Raw genomic sequence first — 3,365 nt, 5'->3', positions numbered from 1 at the left:
GTCCCCTCACGAATTAGTTTATGTCAGTAATAATAATTAGTTAAACTTTCACGATCCTGGAAAGAAAACTTAACAGAGTCTGGGAGCCATATCTCAATTCCAACTCATCCCTAGCCTATCTACTAGGCTAGGCAGCAACCACGCAAAAATGGCTAGTATTTAATCCCGTGATATTAGAATACTATTTCAATTTTTTCTTATGATTCTGACTTTTTTAAAAACTTAAAGAATATATATATATATATATATATATATTAATGTCCTAGGTGGGGCATTCTATAATCATGGATTCATGATTGATGCAATTTTTTGGAGCGTCAATTGAGCCTAAAAATAAGTTAAATATTGGACTATCTTTTCTATACATAGTTTCTTGAGCTTTAATATAATCTTCTAAAAAAATCTCAAGTATAGATGGACTGTTACTGTGTGTGCGGTTCCGTCTTGCAAGATTTGAATGGGATATTCTCCTTCTTGTCCCGCGAAGGATTCATTTGAAAGTGAGTGTGGTAGCTTTATTTTAGTGTTTTATTTTTATGTTATTGATTTTTCAATGTTCAAAATAAATAAGAAATATTAAAAAAATTATTTTAATATATTTTTAAATAAAAAACACTATATACACCAACCAGCCCTGAATTCCCAACTCACCAATCCAGCAGCATTTTCGTTTCCATAAGCCATTCCCAGCGTTCAAGTCAATCTAGGGACAAGATTCCCAGTGTGTGTGTGTGTGAGTGATAATCATGTTCATTGGCGGATGGAAGTTACTATAATAAATTATCCCATTGGTCTGAACCAAACTGTTCCAAATCATTATTAGAGCATTACAGAGAAGAAGAAAAGAAGGCCACAGACGGCCTCTTCAAACACTGATCAAACAAAATTACAACAATACAAGGCCTTTTGTCTACACCTAAAAAACCATCTTCCCTGGATAACCATCTTAGGTAAGAAAGGGACTTAACATGTTCAGTTGAATAATCAACCTCCCACTAAAAAAGCCTAAACAAGCTGTGAGATCACTCTTTTGAAACAGATGGGTCCTGGACATGGCTAAGAATTTGACCATGCAAAAACTGATTAGGGAAAAAAAAACCCTCCTGCAAAATGAACCTCACAGCAAACAAGCTTATAGGTAAGGATCAAAAGTGGTGGAGCATATTACAGGCCTTGTCTACTTTTAGAAGGATAGCTTTGAGCCGTATATGTATAGATATATGCTGATTATTTATGGTGTCTTTTAAGTTTCCATCAGCATCAGAGAAACTGATTAGACCATCATACTAACTGGGCTTGGAGCAGCTTCTTTTTCACATGAAGAACTCGAAAGCTGAGCGTAAAGTCTTCACTAGATCCTTCAATGACATGTTGAAGTCGATATCCATCTGCAAGAAGTGGATATACAAGTCCTTTATTAGTATTCGAAAAGGGAGAAGACACATACATGCACATGTTAAACTAGATGTTTGAAAGAACTGGTTGAGGACAGAACTTACCTGTGCAATAAAAGTAACATGAAGAGCAGATGTCCCAAACGCGAGAACACTGCTATTGATTACTGATAGGTGGAGTTTCTCAATTTCAGCCACTGTTTTCTCCAAAACTCCTTTCCTTTTCTCACAATGGATTCTTATGAGTACATGTTTGTCACAGAATCTTGCTTCAATTTCTGGCAAAGTTTCATGAATAGGGCCTTTGGACTCGTCTGAGGAAGAGTTGACATCACCCTCATCGACATAGATATGAGATTTCTTCACAATGACCACTGATTCCATGGTTTTCCTTTTTGTTTGTTCCTCAAGTGTCTTAACTTTCTCTTGCAGTTGTTTCAAGTACTTGATAGCATCTCCTAAAACAGAAGCTTTGTCCATCTAAAACACGACATGCTCACATATATAAGATATCCCAGATGCCATGATTGGAAATGAAAAGCTATCAGGAATGATAATAAAGAATAATCTGGATTAAGCTTGATACCTTCTTCAGGCCAGGAACTACAGCAGATAGAGCTATGAATCGTTGACTAAGCTTCTCTCGCCGCTTCCTTTCAGCAATAATGTGATCTTGACTTTGAGAAAGTCTAGGAGTGTTTGTGCTAATCCTCTCAGGTCCTTGGCAACCCTTGAAAACATAGTTTTGGCTCCCAAAGATATCTTGGGAAACTACCATGTCAGAAGGGAAGTTATTGATGCTTTTGGAACATACTGCCTCCTCTTTAGGCTTCACCAATCCCATTTGATTTGCGTGGTTGGGATTGACAAATGAAAGAAAGTTAGGAGAAAAGGCAGATTGTGGGTCTGACAAATGAAAAGTTTTCATTTGTTTTGTTGGTCTGACATTAATGCTTGTAGGAGTAGTATCCATGGAGGTTTTGAGGTTGAAATTTTGGTGAGAGAAAGGATGGTGTACGTTCTCTCCAAATGCAGCAGCAGCTAATGGTAGTAAGCTGATATCATCAAGGGAGTTCATGTACCACTGGTTGGTGAAGCCTGGATCCTCCATTCCCTGTGCATCAGTAATATTTACATTTCAGTATCTGACAAATCCTGAATTACTAACAAAGAGCTTCCAAATTCCTATATCTGATAATTAAAGTGCAATAATTATCACAAGTGCTCTTACTAGTTCATATAAAGCTGTGATTGATGAAGTCTCCATGCCAGAAGCTCCTTTCTGATGATGAGTAAAAGAATGGCAGAGAATTAATAAGAGCCTACCAAGCTTTCTATGTCAAACTTCCACTAAAGCAGGAGAGTCCCCTGCCCTCATAATTCAACTTTTATAGCTTCTCCACCTCTTGTAATAACAGATGTGAATAAGACGACGTAATTTTGATGACTATAGGCTGTATTAGTTTAATATTCCGATGGCAAATTGGAATATTTTAACTTAGGGGGCCGTTTTTGCTGGCAGGCCAATTAACTTATAACAATTAACAAATCATTTTTTGTTGTTTTGCAGACTTTACGGGATAGATTACCAGCTAGCCGTTGAAAATTTACATTCAAGGTTTGCTGATAAGACACCGTTGATCTTAAAGGATGTGGCCCCACACTATTAGCAAGGTCCAAATTGATTTTTATTTATTTATTTATTTCTTATAAAGCCCACGTTAATTTTGTTGCATTTCATACAGCCAATTTGTTTTAATGCAATTAAACCTTAGTGAGTGTACGTGGACTGCTAAAACTGATTTTTGTATAGCTATTGTCTGGTCCTCAAAAGCATGCTTATAGTTGTTATAAAAATAAATAAATGCTTAAACATGTTTAACACTAAATTCATGAATAAATAAAAAAGTTAATATAGTTCTATTAAGTAATAAAGCAAACAATTTTAGGGGTATTTAGCGTTGCAGTTGA

General features: G+C 36.1%; 1 protein-coding gene across 1 annotated transcript; it reads right to left on the bottom strand.

The window, feature by feature from the left end:
* Positions 1 to 753: 753 nt before the first annotated feature.
* Positions 754 to 2,793, bottom strand: LOC133679884 (transcription factor bHLH18-like). Its single transcript, XM_062102611.1, has 4 exons — positions 2,626 to 2,793; positions 1,981 to 2,508; positions 1,500 to 1,874; positions 754 to 1,388 (listed from the first exon to the last, which is right to left on the bottom strand). The coding sequence occupies exons 1-4, from the start codon at positions 2,659 to 2,661 to the stop codon at positions 1,314 to 1,316; spliced, it is 1,014 nt and encodes a 337-aa protein (XP_061958595.1). The 5' UTR covers positions 2,662 to 2,793; the 3' UTR covers positions 754 to 1,313.
* Positions 2,794 to 3,365: the final 572 nt, after the last annotated feature.

Source organism: Populus nigra, chromosome 19, assembly GCF_951802175.1.
Source record: "Populus nigra chromosome 19, ddPopNigr1.1, whole genome shotgun sequence".
In the NCBI taxonomy this organism is placed as follows: Eukaryota; Viridiplantae; Streptophyta; class Magnoliopsida; order Malpighiales; family Salicaceae; genus Populus; species Populus nigra.
Note: the sequence above shows the minus strand (reverse complement) of the source record. Positions and strands in the feature narration are given on the sequence as shown.